Source organism: Protobothrops mucrosquamatus, unplaced genomic scaffold (assembly GCF_001527695.2).
Source record: "Protobothrops mucrosquamatus isolate PMUCROS unplaced genomic scaffold, P.Mucros_1.0 scaffold_9, whole genome shotgun sequence".
NCBI lineage: Eukaryota > Metazoa > Chordata > Lepidosauria > Squamata > Viperidae > Protobothrops > Protobothrops mucrosquamatus.
Genome location: NW_015386085.1, coordinates 148,847 through 167,468, shown reverse-complemented (window position 1 = coordinate 167,468; position 18,622 = coordinate 148,847). Strand labels below are relative to the sequence as shown.

General features: G+C 47.8%; 1 protein-coding gene across 1 annotated transcript in view; it reads left to right on the top strand.

Moving 5' to 3' along the window:
• ADAM23 (ADAM metallopeptidase domain 23) overlaps positions 1 to 18,622 on the top strand; it is a 91,269-nt gene that overhangs the window by 8,033 nt on the left and 64,614 nt on the right. The window contains 1 exon segment of the mRNA XM_029284659.1: positions 11,445 to 11,521. Within this exon segment, the coding sequence (XP_029140492.1) occupies positions 11,445 to 11,521 (77 nt within the window).

The window sequence follows — 18,622 nt, the reverse complement described above, 5'->3', positions numbered from 1 at the left end:
ATTTAAGATTAAAACCTCTAGTATATAACAACTATTTTGATGTGAGCTATAGTAATTCTTTTTCAATATTACATTCAACTTTGGATGAAAAAGCCAGATAATTTTATGCTTGTAATATTGACAGTCTAAACTTTAATTAACATTGATAGAATTATAGTCTCAATATGCTAAACTATCTAAATAGTAGAATGTTAATAATTGTCAAATATATTGTACAAACATCAGTGTATTAAAACTATTAAAATTTATGACACCACAAGAAAAAAAGATGTTGTATCCCTAAAAATGTCCCTTGACTTTTTAAAAGGCATACATGAATAAAGAGCTGAAAATTACTTAAAAATTGAGATGGAGGCTATTTAAGTAGGCAGGCCCACTAGCCCTCCTCATAAGTTTAATGGTTTTCTTTGTTTATAAACAAGGCCCAGTTTTGTGTAATGATCCTCTCCTACCAGTATAAACTGAGTTGTGTAATGACATGGGAATAGATGTTAATACTCATAAATATTAGTTCCAGATAATCTAACTATGCATAGGATTTGTGTTTGTGTGTCTCTGTATGTGGGTTTTCAAATAAAATTAAAGCTTTACTGATAAATTATTTTATTGTAATTCTTATCAATATTTTAAGACATCACAAAATATATTTTCTTTAGAAAAGTTTACTTTCTTTATAAAACACTTCAGTTTTGGTTGCCACAATATAAAAAAGATGTTGAGATTCTAGAAAGATTGCAGAAAAAAGCAACAAAGATGATTAGGGGACTGGAGGCTAAAACATACAAAGAACAGTTGCAGGAATTGGGTATGGCTAATTTAGAGAAAAGAAGGACTAGAGATGACATAACAGTGTTCCAATATTTGATGGGCTACCACAAAGAAGTGAGGGTTAACCTATTCTCCAAAATACCTGAAGGCAGGACAAAAAACAGTGGATGGAAACTAATCAAGGAGAGAAGCAACCTAGAACTAAGGAGAAACTTCCTAACAGTGAGAACAATAAAACTAATGGAACGGCTTGCCTTCAGAGGTTGTGGGTGCTCCATCACTGGAGGCTTTTAAGAAGAGACTGGACAGTCACTTGTCTGGAATGATATAGGGTCTTCTGATTGAGCAGGGGTTGAACTAGAAGACCTTCAAGGTCCCTTCCAACTCTGTTATTCTGTTATAATCTACTACATTTCTCAAAAATTGACTGCATACATATATGCTTCCTAAAGACTCTCAGATGAAAAATGGTTATTTGCACATTGAGTTTTGACATGGGGTCCATTTCAATTGCCTAATTTGATGTATTTTGTTAATTTACTATGTTATTAATTTAAAAAAAATATTTTTAAATGGTGAGCATTTTACTATGTAGCACTATTTCTGCAAGCTTTCCCATATAGTTTCAAGATACCAAACCTTGACTAAATTTATGCATATACAAACTAGTTTCTTAGGATCAGAAGGAACATGTTTTTAGTTTCTGTCTCTGTAATATAAACTGGCCTAGTACTTTGTGGATATTTTCAGATATTAAGGATTCACTGGAGAGCATTTTCAAATGAGTTTTTAAAGAAGCTGCCATAAATATATATGCTGAACCCTGGGATTGCAGTAAAGGGGGGTGATTTAACTTTTTCCTTTCCATGAAGGTACTGACAAAAACGGGTTCCCTCCCCAGCAGCTGCTTGTATCAAGAGAAAAGGTTCTGTTAGAATCAACAGAAACTTTTCTTTCTAACTTTGATCGAGGATGGTTTTCTTAGCAGCTATGTTGAAGGGGAGGGTTAAACATCCCTTCCTTATATCTTGTGATCCAGGTATTTTTTTTTTAGTTTCTGGGTAATAACAGCTACTGCTCATGATAATTGAATGTTGTGTCTAGCTATGTCCATTTGGGGAGAGAATAAGATGTTGTATTATTAATTTGGCAAAAATCATATAGAGGTAATTCGGAGCCTGTTGTCATTGCTAAAGCTGTTGCTTCCTATCTGCAAAATGTTCACTCTTCCTCAGGAGGCGTGGTGGCTCAGTGGCTTAATGACACTGGAGATGGTCTCTGCTCCGTGGTTCGAGCCCTTGCACTGTGTGTCAGGGTGATCTCCTGTCACTTGCCTCAACTTCTGCCCACCTAGCAGTTTGAGAGCATGTTCTATGAGAGTAGATAAATAGGTACCACTTCGATGGGGAGACGAACTGGTATTTCGTGCAGGCAGTCAGATGCCTGCCAGCTCTGAATCTTCCCAGTTGTGATGCCTATTTCCGAGGTCGCTCTGGTGGAGAGAGCGGGGGCTTGGATGACACTGCAGGAAGAGCCGCTTGTCTTTCTGGTGCAAAGCTAGCTTGCTCTCCTGTGGCGCATCTTGGGAAACATGCAAACATGTACTACATCAGAGCTAGTTAATTGGCAGCCAAACTACTATCCTGCACTAGCATTGTAGTCTTCTGGCTATTGAACCAACACCATACACTAATAATACTCTTCCTCAAGTATTCAACTCTTTGAGGAGTTCTTGGTGCTTCCTGAGCTTGGATGTTTGCTTACAGATGTTGCATCACCAGACTAGGACAAATTCTTCAGTGATTAGATAACAAAATAGCATTGAAGATGTTACCTAGTCTGGTAATGAACCATCTGCAAGCAAACAACCAAGCCACCCAGGACTCCACAAGACTCAGCCCTGAGCTATATATATTCTCTTCTATTGATTCAACTTTTTGCTCCTATTTAATGGTTATCATAGTCCTACTTAAGCATTTGTGCAAGTGCAGTGAATGGTGAACCAGAAATTGCTTCTTGAGCTGCTACTTACAGCTGCCTGGGGCATTTTGGGGGGAGTCTGCCTGCTTGCCAAGATACTTCTTCTTAACACATGGGGGGAGGTTCTTTAACGAAAGGGGCATTTCCGTTCCCCCTTAATCCTTTCTGGATTACTTCAAGTAATAAGGTGCTTCTGAGAAATGTTGTGAAACTGCCATAGTTGATTATATAGCAAGCATGTTAATCTTGTGTTACAACTGTTTTAACAGATTAATAAGGTGACCAACTTTTTTACAATGAAAAGGAGGACACAAATAAATTGAAGAAAAAAATATCGTAAATAAAAGAAACATTTTATTCATTGCAACAATAATACAGAATACACTATAATATGATAAATGCATAATAAAAACATTTGTAACAATAACATTTTATATTGTAATTATGCTTACACGTCTATTATTATTTAAATGAGTACTTTTCCATTGAATGAATATTTTTTGTCAATGTATCATCTTCTGACAATATATTGGAAATATCTGAACAAGAAATATCCTTCATATTGAATTTTACGGCAAGTGCTGCAGCTAGAGTATCAACATTATTGCCCTAGCAGGGCCGAAGTTCAAGAGAAACTTACCGTGGCATCACCGCTCCAGTCTCCTCCAGGTATCTTTGGGACTAACTAGGAGATGGTGTAGTTAGGTAGCAGGGAGGAGTGCAAAGTTCCTGCCAATTCGCTTTCGCTGCAGACAACTTGCATGTGCAAAGCTTGCCAGCCAGGTGTTTTGGCGCGCTCAGCAGCAATTCTTATTGGCTTTCGAAAGCCAATAGCGGGAGTAGCACAGCTCATGCAAAAGTTGAAAAAAAACCATCAAAAAAAGGTGCCGGAACGCTGTTCTGAGCATTCTCCAGTACAGGAGATGGAGAATCCACCGGTGGGTTTTCATTGGATGCCTGCTCCTGAGACCAAGTAGCCAAACTTTGACACGCCCCCTGTTGCTGTGGGACCCAGTCTTATCTTGGTCTCAAGCTCTTGCAGACGTCTCAAGGTTTGGCTCTCAGGATTAGCTTAGAATATTGCAGGTCGGAGACCCATCGTTGGATTCTCAAGCCTTTTCCCCTCAAGACACCTGCCCTCAATCTGCTGGGATCAGCAGAGCCCCAAATCGGCCGATTTGAGGTATTCTGAGGGAGGTGTGTGTGTGGGGGGGAAAATCCCCATCGCGTTATTTTGTCCCCAGGGATCTGGGTAGGGGAGAGGGTATTCCTTACAATCCCCCCGTCGTTTTTCCTCACTCAGCTAGCACACCGCTGTTGCCAGCTCTCCCTTACAGGCTGCCATTCCTCTGGGCCCTTTCCAACGGCCGTAAGTCGCGGCCGCCATTTTGGGCCGTTTTTCCCTTATAGAGGCTGATAGGGGACTTTTCCCTGGGCTCAGGGAGACGTTTCCAAGGCGTTTTTGGGAGGCTTGCAGCTGGGAGGCTTCCCCTTAGCTGTTAAGCCCTTTTCTATTAAATCAATTTCCGGACCTTTTGCAGAGCCCCGAAGTCGCGGCCGCCATTTTGCGGCGTTTTTCGCCAGCTTTTCACAGGGGATTCATCCCTCAGTTCAGGGAGCCGATTTCAAATTGCTTGGAAATTTCGCTTCCCTTTGTCTTGGCTGCATTTCATCTTTATTAGATTGTGTTTCTGGGCCGTTTGCGTCGGCCTATGGTCGCGGCCGCCATTTTGGGCGATCGCGAGGATCGAAATACCTTCGGCCTTGACTGGGATAGCAAATTCACCAGCGTTTGAGAGGCCGTCGTTCCTTTGCTACCTTAGCCTATTCCCTTGGGCAGTCTCAGCGGCCCAAAGTCACTGCTGACACACTTGTGACTTGCAGGCTGATTCCTCTTTGTGGACAGGTTGCAGGCCTACCCATAGGCTAGAGACCTTGCGGAAATCTACCGCGGCCGCCATTTTGTGGCGCCATGCGGCGGGCCTAGTTGCCCTCATCACAGGTAGCAGAGCCCAGGTCCACTACAGGGTCCTTTGTACATTGGTTTCCACTGACAGAGGGTTAATATTGTCAAATTCTTAGACCACCACCTTGATTTGAGGCATCTTTACCTTTTTGCTCACTTTGCCTGTGCCAGGCCTCAGTTTCAGGCCCTTCCTTCCTCATTGACTTTCTGGTGCACCCTGACTGGCCACCTAAGGCCTCCGGGTGGAGCCTTTACGGGCCCCTAACGTGCCTTCGGTCCTTCCCAGTGACTGTGACCTAGACCCAGAGAGAATTTATCTGGTCGGGTGGTCAGGGGAGCAGTACTTGTTACTAGCTCTGAACTACCTTCCCGCCATTCGCTTGCTTGCCAGAGCTCCCCCTCAGGTTTTGCCTGAGATAGCTCAATTCAGGATGGAGGATTCCACGGTGCCTCAACTCCTGGGCACCGCATCCCCGTCATCCACTCACGGCCGGCACAAATCCTCCGGACAGGAGGCAGCGGGCAAGCTTAAACATAAGGCTAAGGCCACCCTGAAGAGGACATCGAAGTTGGCGGAGAAGCAGGCCAGCCGTAGGCACCAGGCCCTAGAACGGGAATTTGACAGGGCACAAAAGCAGGCCAGGCATGAGCAGGATCAATTGGTGGCCCCAGAATTCGATCTTCCGTTGGGTCCCTCCACTTCGGCTCAGGGAGTGTGGTCCCTGGCGGTCGACCCAGTTACCCCGACAGTACACCACGTGGGTGCTGAGCAACCTTCCTGTACCACAAGCTCGGTTCCGGAAGCTACATTCACACCTACGGCGGCTGGGCTCAGGGGCCCGGATTTAGGAGATTTATTCTCAGACGGCCGCTTGGAAGCTTTGCTTTCCAAGGTCGTTGACAGGGCGCTGGCGGCACGATCTTGTCAAGCGCCTGGACTGGTGGCTCCCACTCCAGCCATGCCCCCTCCTACTCTGCCAGCAGAGGGCCTCTCGCTTCAGGATCCTCAGTCACCTGACCGTTCCTCACTTAGTGGCTATTCAGCCCACACGGGGGGGGGATCATCCGGAACTTGACTGGTCGGAAGATGAGGTACTTCCCCCTGAACCTTCCTCAGGGGGCCTGTTTAATCAGGCATTTTTTCTCTCCTTACTCCGTAAGGCTACGGCCACATCCAATATAGGGTCCGATCAGTTTCCTCAGCCACAGGCTACCGCCGAGGCGAGTCCGGACCCCATATTTTTTGCGACTGAGACAACACAGCATCATGTTCCCTGTCCTCACATATTCCTCACAGGGATAAAGAAACAGTGGTCTTCCCCTNCTTTCGGCAAAACTCGGGCTCCACAGCAGCCCAGACATTTCGACCCTTCACGCCTAGACAGGATCGCACATACGACCGCCCCTTTGACAGAACTGGGTTCCGGTCTCGACAACAACCACAGAATAGGCGACCATTTCGTGGAACAGGCCGACCCTTTAAGAAGTCCAAGTGACTCTCAAATTGCCCTTCCCATAGGAGGCAGGCTGTCCCATTTTTTCCATCGGTGGGAGCTCACCACCACGGACAAATGGGTGTTACAAACAGTGCAACAAGGTCTGTCCCTAGAGTTCCTGGCGATCCCGCCAGGCCATTTCATCCTTTGCCCCACATCTCGGAATCCTGTCAAACGGGGACTTATGCAGGAGGCCATTCGTCATCTTATGGACATTCAGGCCATAGAACCGATACCGTCAGGTCACGAAGGAAGGGGATTCTACTCCATCCTCTTCGTGGTTCCCAAAACCTCAGGGGGATGGAGGGCGATTCTAGACTTGAAAAGCCTGAATCGTTACATTGCATACAAAAAATTCAAAATGCAATCGCTTCAATCCATCTTGGGAGGCATCAGACAGGGCGACTACCTAGCGTCGATAGACCTCTCAGAAGCGTACCTACACATCCCCATCCTTCCAGACCACAGGCGGTTCCTAAGGTTCTGTTACAGGGGCCAGCATTTCCAGTACAGGGCTCTTCCATTCGGCCTCTCCTCGGCACCCAGGGTGTTCACCAAGATCCTGGCTGTGCTGGCCGCCCACCTCCGGAAGGTACCAGTACGCATCCAGTGTTATCTGGACGACATTCTGATTCAGGCGTCCTCCTTCCGGGCGGCTCAGACAGACCTCGCCCTAACCATTCAGGTCCTTCAACAGCACGGGTTCTTGGTGAACTTCCAGAAAAGCCAGACTTCTACACCTGGGAGCCATCATAGACACTGCGAACTGCGTGGTCTATCTCTCCCAGGAGCGGTTGGACAGCATCAGGGACCTAGCTCGCAGGGTGTACCGAGAACAGGTAGTGACGTTGGCCTTGTTATCCCAACTTTTAGGGAAGATGGTCTCCTGCATAGCCATTGTCCCCTGGGCCAGGCTCCACTTACGGGAACTCCAATGGTTCCTTTTACCGTTCCAGCGATTGAACGTCAGCGCATCCAACCGACGGGTGAAGCTCCCATTGCACGCCCGGAGGTCCCTACGCTGGTGGTTCTCGCGGGCGGTGACCAAGGGGTCACCTTTCAAGGAGCCGGACCGTCTTACCATCACGACGGATGCCAGCCTGTTCGGCTGGGGTGCCCATCTACTGTCTCAGTTTGCGCAGGGCCGTTGGTCAAGCGCAGACTTGAGACACAACATCAATTGGCTGGAACTCAGGGCCATCCACCTAGCCCTCCGTCAGTTCAGACACCACATCAAGGGTCGTCACGTATTGGTCCTCACGGACAACGTGGCATCCAAAGCCCACGTAAACAAGCAGGGAGGCACCAGGTCCAGGTCCCTCATGACTGAGGCCCGGCTACTGGGGTCCTGGGCGGAAACCAACCTGGCTTCCCTCGGCAGAGCATATCTCCGGGGACAGGAATCAACAGGCAGACTTCTTGAGTCGAGCCACGATAGATCCCTCGGAATGGGGACTGGATCCGGTCCTGTTCTCAGAGATAGCACGCAGATTCGGCCTTCCGGTCCTCGATCTGTTTGCGTCACCGAACAATGCACAGCTCCCCAGGTTCTTCTCCCGATATTATCACCCGGGGGCGGAGGGGACGGACGCCTTAAGGACTCCGTGGCCGAAGGGCTTACTCTACGCCTTCCCTCCCCTGCCGCTCATTCCGGCAACCATACGCAGGCTGCTGCTGGAGAGGGCGGAGTTGGTTCTGGTGGCTCCATACTGGCCTCGGAGGCCTTGGTTCGCCGACCTAATGAGCCTTTCCGTCCATTCCCCATGGCAGGTTCCCCCGGATCGCGTGTCGCTACAACAGGGGGGCCTTCAACACCCGGACCCTCAGTGGCTTCGGTTAGCCGTATGGCGCTTGAGCGCCGCATCATGACTCGAGCGTTTTTCCCCACGAGCAATCTCCTTGATCCAGGCTGCTCATCGACCCGCTACCAATCGTATTTACGATTCCACATGGAAAAGTTTTTGCAATTGGTGTGGCAGACAACAACTGGATATGTACAATCTAACCATTCCTCAGATTGTTGAATATCTTTTGGACGGTTTGGACAAAGGGCTGGCACCTGCCACCATTCGTAGACAGGTGGCAGCCCTATCTACGTTGCTGTCTTGTGCCAATTCGGGTCCCTTAGCTCAACACCCTAGGAACCATGCCTTTCTTAAAGGCGCATCCAACTCCCGACCTCCCGTGGTGCACTGATACCCTTCCTGGGAGCTCCCTCGGGTACTTCGGGCGCTCGTCAAACCCCCCTTTGAACCTATTAACACGGTACCATTGCGGGCTTTGTCTCTCAAGGTTGCGTTCCTTGTAGCTATCACGTCTGCCAGACGTATCTCGGAACTAGCTGCCCTTTCAATCAGAGAGGATCTCTGCGTTTTCCATCAGGACCGTGTGGTCCTTCGCTTAGATCCTACCTTTGTACCTAAAGTCAATTCGATCTTTCACAGGACTCAGGAGGTCGTTTTGCCAAATTTCTCTCCCAATCCTTCTCACGATCTGGAACGTCAGTGGCGCACACTAGACGTTCGCAGGGCACTAAAGCGCTACATCAAACGCACAGCGCCCTTTAGGAAGTCTGAGGCCCTTTTCATCTCGTTTCGTCCGGCCTCTCTAGGACAGAGGGTGTCCACCTCCACCATTGGCAGGTGGATTGGGGCCTGCATCGCGGAGGCGTATAAGGCCTCCTCCCTGCCGGTTCCAGATCGTATCACGGCACACTCCACTCGCAGCGCTGCAACATCTGCGGCGTGGGCCACTCAGGCCTCCATCGAGGAAGTTTGCAGAGCTGCGACATGGTCTTCACCTTCCCCATTCGTGCGCCATTATAAAATTGACCGCTTCGTCTCGGCTGACGCCTCCTTTGGCAGGAGAGTACTCCAGCAGGTGATTGCGGGGACCGCGGATTCGGCCTTACCTGATTCCCACCCGTTGGGACAGTGAGGCTTTGGTATGTCCCACCGGTGGATTCTCCATCTCCTGTACTGGAGAAGGGGCGTTGTCTTACCTGAACGCCTTTTCTCAGTACGGAGATGGAGAATCCACGCCCACCCTTAGGTCAGTTAGGCTCAATAACCCCCATCCTCTCGGTTATGGATCATGTAGTAATCGGCGAAAGTGGGAGTTATTCTGACCCAGGGTGTCGTTGTCCCCCGCACAGTTTCAAACCGATGAACCAGAGTCCTCGTCCGTAGGTTACTTTTGGGTGGCCACCTAAGAGGTAGAGGCATGACTCTTTTCCGCAAGTCCATTCTGTTGCGGGGAAGATTGAGAAAAAAAAAAGCCCTGCAGATTAGTCTTCAAATATCGAAAAGGAGGACATGTAGGAGGACACTTTTCGAGGGAGGACAGAACTCACAAAAGGAGGACTGTCCTCCCTAAAGGAGGACGGTTGGTCACCTTAAGATTAAGAATTCATTTTGAGCCCAGACTCAATTAAAAATGCTACCAAGTAGCTTGAAAACAAACAAGTTAGCTAAAATATATTTTTCCCCACTATGCCTGCTAAACTATTGATAGGCCCATCTCTCATTCTGCCAATTTTTGAAGTGCTTCTGGTGGGAACAAAAAAGTTATTTTTAACAGCAGCATTGAGATGTAAAAACCTTATCCTTCAGAGGTTTGTTTGATTCTTTTTCTTGATACTTGCCCTACCAGAATCATTTATAATTAAGTAGCTCTTTCATCTAAAATTAATCTGCTAGCTCTTGTGCTTGTAAATTTTGTTTTAGGTATAACTTTTATGAGTATGGGTTTGGATACTGTGATTTTTATAGGTATGTTATTTTTTATTTTCACTGTATTTTTAACAGACTGAAAATATGTACAGCATTAGCAGGAAGACCAGTCACAAAACGTGGAATGACTAGAAGTGTAAAACCGTAGAAAATTGTGGAAAACAGTAGAACTGTTAAAAATGGTCAGCTATGTAAACATTCAGAAGCAGCCAAACTGCATACCTGCTCTTTCACGGGGAATGACCCCATCTGTATTGATATTGATACCATTTTAAATCCTGAATATTTCTGGATAAATAGAAATTTTGTCCTGCTTAAACCTAAGCTTATTTCCAAACTGTCATAGCCCCCAGACAACTAGAATTTCTACAGCATATCTAGTATAACCTGGAGTAACAAGATATACTGGAGTATCATCAATGTACTGATATCTCACCCCAAACCAGCAACTTTGTATGGATGTTAAATAGAAATAGATCTTAATTCTTTACATGGAAGTGGGAAAGAACTTAAATTCTTTAGAACACCCATAGACTTGAGCTCTTTTCCTTCATCGTGGTAGGAGTGAAACTACTGCAAAATTGTACCTCTGGCTCTTAACTCCAACAAACAATCCAGTAGAGCAGAGGTCCCCAACCTTTTGAGCACCAGGGACCAGTTTCGTGGAGGGAGGTTTTTCTGCGGATCAGACGGGGCATGGTTTCATGTACTGCCTGCAACCTGCGGATGGGGCTTTGCTTGTTTGCACAGACCGGTTTCTGGCATGCCATGGCTAGTGCTGGTCCACTGACCGGGGGCTGGGGACCCCTGCAGTAGAATGCCATGATCAGTGGAGCCAAAAGCTGCTGAGAGTTGAATAGATCTAGTAGGGAAAAACTCCCATTTCCCAAGTGACATTGTAGGCCATCTACCAGAGTGAACAATGCTGATTCCATCCCATGCTTGAGCCTGAATCCAGTCAGAAAAGAATTTAGATAATCTGTTTTGTTTAAGATAATGTTTAGCTCAGCCACCACTACATTTTTTTCTACAAACGTCCGTAAGAAGTTGGTAGATGGTTATCATGCAAGGCTGGATCAAGGTATGACTTCTTCAAGAGAGGTCAATCTACTGCCCTTTTTAAGACCAATAGCAACATACTCTCACTTCAGAAATCTAGCCACCCATGACCCCTCCACCCTACCCTTTAGTGTTCAAAGAAGCTAGGAAAACCATGGATGCAGCTGACAGATGGTGGTGTTCATATTATAGAGGATGCAATCCATTGTTTTGGTTTCTACAAGGTCAACACAAAATCCCAGATAGCTTTGCAAGATGCACGTGTACATAAGACTCTAATATTTTTCCATATTATTTGAACTCAGCTGGGTAAGATCAAAATGAGACAGATTTATATGGACAATTTGATAAAACATAAAAGTTTTATCAAAGTTGATAAAAGTTTTTCTTATGCATATTTTTGTCTTCATTTCTGTCCTCACATTCTTCTCTTCTTTTTTTTAGGCTGTGCATCTAGCTCAGGCAAGTTTCCAGATTGAAGCTTTCGGTTCTACATTTATTCTTGACCTCTCCCTGAACAAGTAAGTTTATATCTATGGTTCTCACTTATTTTGTTCAGTATAACAGATCTTTTAATTAAAGTAAATATTTTAATGAACGGAAAATTTCATAAAGTATACCAATTTCCTGGAAAGTGTTGCCAAACTGTAACGTCAGGATTCCCATCTGATTATAAACAAGGGTGTTAACAGGGGTGTTAACAGGTTGCATCCCAGTTGGATGATAAGTCACCATTATAAATGGGAGACTGGGGTGACCCAAAACATTACAATACCTTACTGGAGCTTTATTGGAATTGTGGCTAAAATGTATGCAAACATTTTTTGAGCAAAATAGAAGACTGTATAATGTATAAAAAAAATCTCTTAATGAAGAGACAAGCTAGATTTAGACCAGAGCAGTCAACAATAGGTAATATCACCTTACAAGAAAATAACTGACTAATGGCAAGAAACTGTTTACCACTTTTATAGATCTCAATGCATATTTTGATTCTATGAAGAGAAACATTTTGTGGAAGAAATTGGCCAAAGTAAATATGGAAGATTCTTACTCTTGTTTCCTCTTGGTTAGTGCCCACAACTCAAAAATCCATTTGAAAGTCTCTATGGGTGTTAGAGGTTCTCTAAGAGTATACCCATACATAAGGGTGTTAGACAGAATTATTTGCTAGCCCTAATGCCGTATGTCAATGCTGTTCCAAAATTCCTATATGCTTCAGACACTCGTATGCAGGATTAATACATTTATATGGTACTTATGCCTCACTCTCAAATAGTCCTGAGAAGATTGTTGTGAAAGCTAAATACTTTCTTTAAATATCAATAAATTCAAATAAAATCTGACTGTATTTATCAAACAGATAAATGGGAAGCCTATTGATCAAGTGAATTCTTTTACTTGTTTAGGAGTGGTTTTTGCCAACACAGAGTTGTGGGTAAATAATTTTAAAAGAAGCTCAGCAGGGGCTGAGGAAAGTATTAAAAGATTATATAAACTATTTAATTACAATTACCCCAGGTACCTTGACCCCATACTCAAAGTATTCAGGGCAAAAGTAGCCCCAATGCTGACTTATTGTGCTGAATGAAAGGGCCTTACAAAAGCTTCCTCACTTGAACAAGTTCTGACCCATTTTTTTACAGAAGTATATTTGGAATTGATAAGAACACATAAGCCCCTGTGGTCAGTGCAAAGCAGGCGTCAATTCCATACATAGCCTATCATAATTAAAATGTTCACATACTGGCAGAGGATCCATTCAACTGACCCTGATAGGTTACCCAAAATATGCTTAGTAAAACAGTTAAGTATGGCTCAGCCCAATTCCTGGGTAAGCTGACTTACCAAAGTTATTTCTACCCAGTGTTTACTCTCAACTAACAAGTAAGGCAAATTTTTAAATTTCTCAGATCTCAGTGTCCAAAGTGACATGGAGTTATTGGCAAAAAATAAATCTTTAAATTGGTTTGCTAAGAACAAAACAATTTTTCAATTTGAAAAATACCTGTCAGTGAGTTTGATGCAGTTATTAAGAAGGGCTATTCTGGAACAAGATCTGAATTGGTGAATTCCATCGCCAAATGAGATACTTCCATCACCTGCCCTGTCATTAGAGGATGTGTATATCTGGTGCCACAGACTTTGAAGATATTGCTCATATTCTCCAGCACTGGAGATGGAGGATCCACCCATGGGTTGAGACTGTATTCCTGCCCAATCAGATCAAGTCAGCCAAAGTTGTCACGCCCTGTCCCTGGACCTATGCCCAGTCTTGACTTGATCTTGCCCAAGGACAGGACGTACAACTCTGGCTCTTAGGTACAGTCTGACTTATTAGTGGTCCTCCATCTTCATCAATACAATTAGAGAGATATATAGAAAACTTTCAGTTCCCCTGTCAGCTCTACAGTGGGGGGGGGCTTTATTGGGAGGCAGAAGGGGGTCCCTTCTTTCTCCCCTCCCTCCAGGAGCTCACAGGGCAGAACTACTAAATTGAAAATTTGGACTCCAAATTTCACTCATAGCGGAGCGCGGTTAGAGCTCGCGGCAACGGCTCCGTTATCGGCAGGGAGTGACGAGGTTTAAAGCTGTCAGCTCCCTCCGTTTGTCCCTCTCTCAGTTTTCTTCTCTCCGTGATCATTTGAGGCTAGAAAAGCCGTTAGACTTCTCTCCGTCCTCGGCGATTGGCCTCTTGTGACGGGGATTGCGGCTGCGTCCCCGGGGAGGCCAATTTCTAACGGAGGACGTCTGAGGAAGCCGATCGGCTGATTGCTTCCTCGGCGAGTGCTTTCTGGTGACGGGGATTGCGGCTGCATCCCCGGGAAGGCCGTTTTCACAGAAACCGCTAGGTTTTCCGTTGGCGGCCGCGGAGCTCCGAGGAAAGCGAAAAACAGGCCGATTGACACTGTAATCTTATTTTCGGCCGTATTTTCGGAGCGGGCAGCCGGTCAGCCGGTTAGCGGCTGATTGCGGTGCGGCCCACAGCCGTTTTGCTCATAGTTGGCTTCTTCAGCTCCCAATTGGGAAATTTTGACAGTTGGTCTTTTGGCGCGGCCGCCATTTTGAAGCAAAGACTAAAATTCTTTATCCCAGGCACGGTGGTCTAGGGACTAAAATTCATAGTGACTCAGTTAATTTATGGTCACCTTCACCTGGGGGATTAAGAATCTGGGAGACAGCAGTCCCCAGAAGAAGAAATTGATTAAACATTGTAGGTAGGCATTCAATCCCCTCACGGCAGGCCACCATTTTACGAGCGGTGGCCATTTTGTGACCAGGGTCCTATCCCCTCTTACAAAGAGTTATATTTACAGCTCCCTTAGGCTGATTCAGTCACTTCACAAGTCCTTATTTTCATTGCTTGGTGGCTCCTGGGTCTCAATAATTATCAGCTTTATTGGGTAATCTGCAGCCAATTCTTGTGCTGTGTACTAATTTCAGCACTCACTGGAAGTTGTTGGCGTGCATTGGTTTTCACTGATCAGTTACTTCCAGCGATTCAGGGGACTTACGGTGACCCCTCAGAGCACCGGTCCTTTTCTGTGACACGCTTTCCACGGGCACCAGGCACTCCCATTGCGTGTCTGTCGCTGTCTGTGGCTGCATCAGTACCTGGGTCCCAGGCGTCCTCTGGAATTGCGTCTGGCCGCACCCAAGGTGGTAATTCCCTCTAGATACCGGGGGACCCCACTCAAGCCCCTGCGCTATCAGAGGATGGAAAGTATGGAGCCTCTTGAGAAGGAGGTCGTGTCCCCTTCATTGGCTGGCATGAGTTCTGTGCCACCTTATCCGGACGGATCCGAACGGGCTGCGCAAAAGTCAAAATCTGCAAAAAAGTCATCCAAGGGGGCCAGATAAGCACGCCACCAGGAGACACCAAGCTCTGGAAAAGAAGTTCTCTAGGGCACAAAAAATTGCTCGATTGGACAATCCTCAGACTGGGGGGCGGGTGCAGGAGTCCCAGATTCCACTTAATCAGTCGCTTCAGTGTAGGCCAGAGGCCACTTTCACCCCTACAGCGGCTGGACTTCGCCAGACCGAACAGCTTCCCTTCCCTTCAGAGGAGCGGTTGTCCATGTTGATTGCTCAGGCAGTGGACCGCGCTCTGAACGCTAGGGCAGTTCCTATACCTCCAGTCACAGTTCCCCCTGCTACCCCACTTCAGACAGATGACCCTCAGTCCGGCCCCTCTTCACCTGCTGAATCCTTGTATTCTGAGGGGTTGTCGCTACCTGATCAGGGCTCTGACCAGGAGTTTCCAATGTCTGAGGAAGAAGGACAGTCGACGGACGCTCCAGCGCCCACTGGAATGTTCCACCCTTCGGCGTTTGTTACGTTGCTCCGCAAGGTCTCTTCCACCGCACACCATGGTTCTGAGCCCCTTTCCACGACGACTGCTGTTGCTCCCGATTCGGATCTTGATCCAAATTTTATTGAACCGGTGGCAGCTCAGCACCGGATCCCATGTCCGCCCATGTTTCTAACTGCGGTTAAGAAACAATGGGCGTTACCAGCCTCCTTTCCCCTTCCGAGTTCCACGGACAAAAAACTGTTCAACGTGGCTAAGGAATTGGAGGACGCGCTGGAGGTCCCTGCGGTGGACGAGCCTTTCGGACCATTGATTTCTCCAACAGCCATAGCTGGGGATGTGTCGGAAGCATTGAAGTCGGAGGACCGTAAGTGCGAGTTATCTTTTCGCAGGATCCACCAGGCTTCCGCTTGGGCCATTAGGGCAACGACCTCAGCGTCGTTTTTCACTAGAGCAGCCCACCGGTGGCTAAAACAACTACAGGCCCGCACCCCCAAGGATGATGTCCGCTCTCAACAGGACATCAGTAAGATGGTGGCAGCAATGGAGTACGCCTCGGATGCTACGCTCCAGGCGACTAAATTCGCTTCCAGAGCCATGGCTTCAGGGATCACTAGTCGATGCATGCTTTGGCTTAAGCATTGGCATGCTGATGCCAAATCCAAGTGGCGTCTGTCCTCTGCCCCGTACCAGGGAGGTAAATTATTCGGTGAGGCTTTGACTCCTTATCTCTTGGAGAATAAGGATAAGCGCAAAGTCCTCAACCATATTATTAAGAAGGCTGACAAGAGGCAAAATTATTTCCCCCGTAGGCAGTCTTTTCGGGGGGGGGGAATAGATATAATTATTCAAGCTCTTTTCGTCCTTTCCCTCCCAGACCGGACCGGCAAGAGGGGTCGTTTGACAGACAGACAGGCGAGCAAGCCCAGGCAACAATACCAGGGTAACCAGGGTAAGCGGCCCTTTCGTGGGAGCGGCCGGCCATTTCGTCGCTCCAGGTGACTCCCCGGAAATGGGACCTCCCATAGGGGGCAGACTATCGCTGTTCTTCCACCAATGGGAGGTCACCACCACGGACAAGTGGGTCCTGAACACGATAAGGGCCGGTCTCCACCTGGAGTTCATCTCCACACCTGTAAACAGGTTCATTTCTTGCCCATTTCCCCGAAACCTAGCCAAAAGAAATCTGATGAGCCAGGCCATCCAGCATCTTCTGGAGATAAGGGCCGTAGAAACCGTTCCGGTGGACCAGAGAGGGCGGGGATTTTACTCCATCCTCTTCGTCGTTCCAAAACCGTCAGGGGGATGGAGAGCCATCCTGGATCTAAAAAATTTGAATCATCATATCAGATATCAAAAATTCAAGANCTACGGTTCAGTTACCAGGGAGAGCATTATCAATACAGAGCTCTACCCTTTGGCCTCTCGTCGGCCCCCAGGGTGTTTACCAAGATCCTGGCGGTCCTGGCAGCTCGCCTTCGGATGGTACCGATCAGGGTCCAGTGTTACCTGGACGACATCCTGATCCAGTCAACCTCCGCCCACTCGGCACGACAGGATCTCGACCAGGTAGTGCAGCTGCTCCAGGATCACGGGTTCTCGGTAAACTTCCCCAAGAGTCATATGGTCCCCACGACTCGACTATTGCATTTAGGGGCCGTCATCGACACCAGGGAATGCCGGGTGTATCTGTCTCAGGAACGTTTGACCAACCTGAGAAAGTCCATCTGCCAAGTACGCAAGGGGCAGAAGGTTTCTCTACTCAGCCTTTCCAGGGTGCTAGGACAGATGATCTCAGCCATAGACATAGTGCCGTGGGCCAGGATCCACTCCAGGGAATTGCAGTGGTTCCTACTCCCCTTCCAGAGGCAGAACATCAGTGCCTCTCAGAGAAGAGTGAGGCTTCCATCTCAGACCTCGCTTTCCCTCAAATGGTGGCTGTCCCCAGCCATCCTCAAAGGGTCGTTGTTCAAGGAGCCGGAGCGGCTCCTCCTCACGACCGATGCCAGCCTCTTTGGGTGGGGGGCGCATCTTCGTTCCCACTGGGCACAGGGTCATTGGTCTCATTCAGACCTCCGCCACGACATCAACTGGTTGGAACTGAGGGCCGTACATCTAGCTCTCCTTCACTTCCACAGCCAGGTCCGGAGGCGTCATGTACTTGTCCTCACGGACAACATGACGGCCAAGGCTCATGTAAACAGACGGGGGCACTCATTCTCGAATCCTTCTGAACGAGGCACTAATATTGGGGACCTGGGCAGAGCACAACCTAGCGTCCATCAAGGCCGAGCACATCTCGGGGAAGGACAATACCCAGGCAGATGTCTTGAGCAGAGCGACAATAGACCACTCAGAGTGGAGGATTCACCCGAGGGTCTTCAAAGAGATCTGCCATCGATTTGGTCTACCTTCAGTGGACCTATTCGCCTCACCGGCCAACACCCAGCTCCCCCGCTTCTTCTCCCGCTTCCCGGCTCAGGGAGCGGAACAGGTAGATGCGCTGCGCTCTCCATGGCCTCGGGGTCTGCTATATGCGTTTCCACCTCTCCCTCTTCTCCCGGCGGTGGTACGCAAACTGCTCCGGGAAGATGCGGAGATTCTACTGGTAGCCCCGTATTGGCCACGGAGACCGTGGTTTGCCGACCTGCTGGGTCTCTCCGCAACAGATCCGTGGAGGATTCCGCCAGACAGGATATCACTCAGTCAAGGGGCCATTCTACATCCGGATTCCCAGTGGCTGCAGCTAGCCGTCTGGCACTTGAACGCAGCTATTTGGCGAGGCAATCTTGCTCTTTAAGGGTCATTGAGGTCATACAGGCATCCCGTCGCCCATCCACGAATCGCATCTATGAGGCAACGTGGAAAAACTTTTGTGCTTGGTGCGACAAACATAAGTTGTCTCTCTCACGACTCAATATTCCTAATATTTTGGAATATCTGTCGGAAGGCTTGGACAAAGGTTTGGCCCCTAATACCTTGCGTAGGCAACTAGCTGCGCTCTCTACTGTTCTCGCCTGGGAACACGGAGGGTCGTTAGCTCACCACCCACTGCTACGCTCCTTTCTTAAGGGGGCAGCTAACATCAGGCCACCAACAGTACATAGATATCCTTCCTGGGAGTTGCCCCGGGTGCTTAGGGCTCTAACAAGGGCACCCTTCGAACCATTAGCGTCGAGCGATATGAGTCACCTGTCTCATAAGGCAGCCTTTTTAGTGGCCATCACGTCGGCTCGGCGCATATCAGAGCTGGCGGCACTGTCGGTCCGTAAGGATTTGTGCATTTTCCACCCGGACCGTGTGGTACTCC